The following is a 3,677-nucleotide window of genomic DNA, read 5'->3' on the forward strand; positions in this document are numbered from 1 at the left end:
TCCTCCTCCTCCTCGGACTCTCATCATCATGTTTCTCCCCTCCCTATCTTCCCCCTCATCTTCCTCCTCCTCCTCCTCCTCCTCTTCCTCATCCCCCTCCACCTCTTGCTCTTCCTCCTCCTCCTTAATCGGTCTATCTGTTAATTCTGCCGCCGCTTTCCTTTCGTATCTAACAAATACTGACTCTCCACAAATTCCTAATGTCTCAAAGACACTTTCCTTTCATTTTCTTTCCTTTTTTCATATCCATGTGAGTCATTCATACACTCAGACAAGGCCACAAACAAACTGGCAAACGTACACACACACGTATACACTCGCACACACACGCACACACACACACACACACACACACACACACATTAATACATACACATACACACACACACACACACACACACACACACACACACACACACACACACACTCACACGAAACCAGACAAAACCATACACTCTTACACACACGCCGGTAATTTCTAATTTTTTGGGTGAAGTAATCGATTTTGCCGGGTACGCGTATTAGGTTTCAAGTTTGTGTTTGATAACGGCAAGCGTAAAAACGAAACCGAATGTGTAACCTGCGTAAACGAGATTAAAATTCATTACTTTTTGTCCTTTTGCAGATCTGAAGGACGTTGCAGCTGAAATGGAGTTTGAGCAGTATGAGTCCTCTGGATCTCTGTTTGGCGACACCTGTAAGTGATGCAATCCACCCACGGCCAAATTGGATTTTGTTGACATGTCTTACGTAATGAATACCGCACTTATTGCTCATGGAAATTAATTGGGGGGTTTTTTGCATGCGTGTTAACAAACATTAGATCTAAAAATCTATCTGTTGTTTTGTTTTTCCCTAAACGAATTTTTAAAAATTGTAGTAGTAGTAGTATAGGGTTTTACGGCGCTCGCAACTGCTAAGGTCATATGAGCGCAAAAAAAATTGTAGTAGTAGTATAGGGTTTTACGGCGCTCGCAACTGTGTAAGGTCATATGAGCGCAAAAAAAATGCCGACATAAAATTGTTTTAAAAAAATTTCCTGAGGTAGCATTCAAGTTTGCAAAAAATCCAGACACCACCAACAAAAATCTATTCAATATATCAAAAGTCAAAATGAGAAATTTTTAGTATTACATCTTCTCTTCATTCTGTGAACATTTCGTGAAGATTGGATTGTAAAAATGGTGGTGTTATTCAAAAAAGTATAGAGGAAAGTTGCGTTTAGAGAAAACGCCCGATAAAGAAAAATAAAATATTGACTGTATGAGGAAATGGTGGTGACAAACAAGCCCGGTATGGGAAAAAATACGGTTTTGGGGGGTTTCTTAGGCAATGAAATAGTTGTAGGAGCGGCTGAAGAAGCTAAAAATGCCTACAACTCAAATTCCATAATTGTGTGCCGAATTTTGACTTTGGGGGTGTAGCCCCCCCCCCTCTTAACGGTTTGGGATATTAAAATTCAAGCCTCTGATCTAAATTGGTAAATTTAGTTGTGCTTAGAAGCTTCGGGTCGCGGTAGGTTCTTAATTTTACCAGCTCAGCCAAAGTCTGGGGTTCGATTTGTGTGAGGGAGTTTTAATTGTTTTTCTCTGCTTCCTAGTATATTTTTAAAAAATCTCAGCTAGGGCTTTTGACCAAGTGTGTATGTGTGTGTGAGTGTGTGCGCGTGTGCGTGTATAGGTGGGGGGGTGGGGACAATAGCTCTTTCTTTAAAGTACAAAAAACAGGACGGCATCTAAAGTGTCCAGGAAAACATGGCTGTCGTAGACAGGTGGAGTGGACGTTTTGGACAGTGTCATGATTATATTTTGGAAAAGCTCAAAGGGGGGTGGAAAATGGTCGTTTGTTTTGGTGATTGTTTTGGACAGGAGACAGTTAGAGCAGATTCGACTTTATATATTTACATCGAGATTTGCATCGAGTCTTGTGGTGTTTAACGTCAGATTACAAACGACAGTCTATGACAACATTCTTTACCCTTTTTCAGCCGCGCCCAAAATGCCGATGGACACGCCCAGGATGGGCATCATTGACCAAGGCAGCATGCGGCTGTCTTGGACACCAGCCAGAATCCCCGCGTACGCCCGCAAAACGCCCATCTTGTACACCGTGGAGAAAAAAGAACCCTCGGACGTTGAGTGGGTACCACTCGTCTCCAGGCACGATGACGTCAGCTACCTGATCAAGAGCATCAAACCAGCTCAGGATTATCTCTTCCGGGTACGCGCCGAGAACGAGTTCGGCTCTAGTGAGGCAACTCTGCCAGCTGCACTCACGAGGTCAAAAAGTAAGGAGATTTTTAAAATTTTCTCTCTGTACACAATCGTCTTCTTTTTCTTTACTCCTAAACGCAATCTAATGTACTGCCAAAGCAAGAATCTGCCGTTTCGGGGATGGGGGGGGGTTAAGAATCTGTGAGAATTCCCTTTTGGATCTTGCATAAATAACTCTTTAGAATCTACTAGTAATGAGTGAGGTTTTAAGGAAATCATTTTTTCAAAAATATTTAGAATTTTTAAAAATCCATATTGACAATGTTGTAACATAGTCTCCAAAACAAAATCTATCATAATTATAGTGTAAAATAGGAAGTTTCACCTTAGTTACTTCACTTTTTACTTTTATCCTCCGTTTATGCCCTTTTTGGGTGTCGTGTGGAAAAAAAGAAACGTCTCTCTGCCACCAGCTTGGGTCAGGGGATGTTTCAACTTATTAATAATATAAAATGCCTTGAACTCTTGTGAAATGGTATGGGCAAACGCCAGCAACTCTTTAGCAATATATTTAGTCTACTTTATGGCATTAGGTTTTCAGATTTGACATTACTTTTTTCCGGATAACTTAGCTTATCAAATCCTCATCAAAAGTCAAAAGTGCTTACATTAAGATGAAGTAGTGTGTAAAGGCTACTTTCTCTACCTTCACAGCGCCCTCTTTCATCCGGAGCAGCGCGTCCAGGGAGCGAGAGTTACAGGCTCCAAGTTCTCGCAAGTCTTCCTACAGTTATCTTGACTCGCTGTCTGATGGAGGTCAGTTTATCGAAATTGTCTTATCGGAAATTACAAATTATGATCTGTTCATATTATCACGCTCTTACTATTCCTCAAAGGTTTTTAATGAGAGGCTGATATCGTGTTATTTTACGGGATGTAAACAGGGTCCCATACGAGGTTGTTGGCTCTATCATGTGCTCCTTGAATAATCTGTTTATCTATTTATCTATATATCTACCTATATTATGGCAATCAATTTTTCCATCCATCTGTTTATCAAATAACACTAGGAAAATCTGATCTAATCAAGACGACAGACAAAAGGGATGTGCGTGGTACCATGGTCGTCAATATCTGCTCTAGACCTGAAACCTGATGAAGTAAAATATCTCTGTATCAGTCTTTCAGCCATATTTAAGCAAACGTTTTTGGATCTCTTGCGTGCTATTCTATTACTGTTTATCTACCTTTCAATCTATCGGTCTATTTGCCTTTCTATCCATCTTCCTACCTCTATGTACGAGAATGTGTATGTTTGCATGTGTATTTGTTTGTGTCAATGTCGTCCCCCAAATCTCTTGGCTTTTTGCTCGTTTACACCCAGGCGATGCCTTTATCTCCTTTCCTCAAACACACTCACTCACTCACCTTCTCTCTCTCTTCTCTCTCTCTCTCTCTCTCTCT

At 40.8% G+C, this 3,677-nt stretch overlaps 1 protein-coding gene across 1 annotated transcript in view; it reads left to right on the top strand.

Annotated features, from left to right (window-relative positions):
- The window catches only part of LOC101850947 (obscurin), a gene marked incomplete at its 5' end in the record, with an annotated part of 65,247 nt that overhangs the window by 24,683 nt on the left and 36,887 nt on the right, over positions 1–3,677 (top strand). Inside the window, 3 exon segments of the mRNA XM_035969032.1 lie at positions 626–697; positions 1,988–2,287; positions 2,928–3,029. Of these exon segments, the coding sequence (XP_035824925.1) occupies positions 626–697; positions 1,988–2,287; positions 2,928–3,029 (474 nt within the window).

Source organism: Aplysia californica, unplaced genomic scaffold (assembly GCF_000002075.1).
Source record: "Aplysia californica isolate F4 #8 unplaced genomic scaffold, AplCal3.0 scaffold00107, whole genome shotgun sequence".
In the NCBI taxonomy this organism is placed as follows: Eukaryota; Metazoa; Mollusca; class Gastropoda; order Aplysiida; family Aplysiidae; genus Aplysia; species Aplysia californica.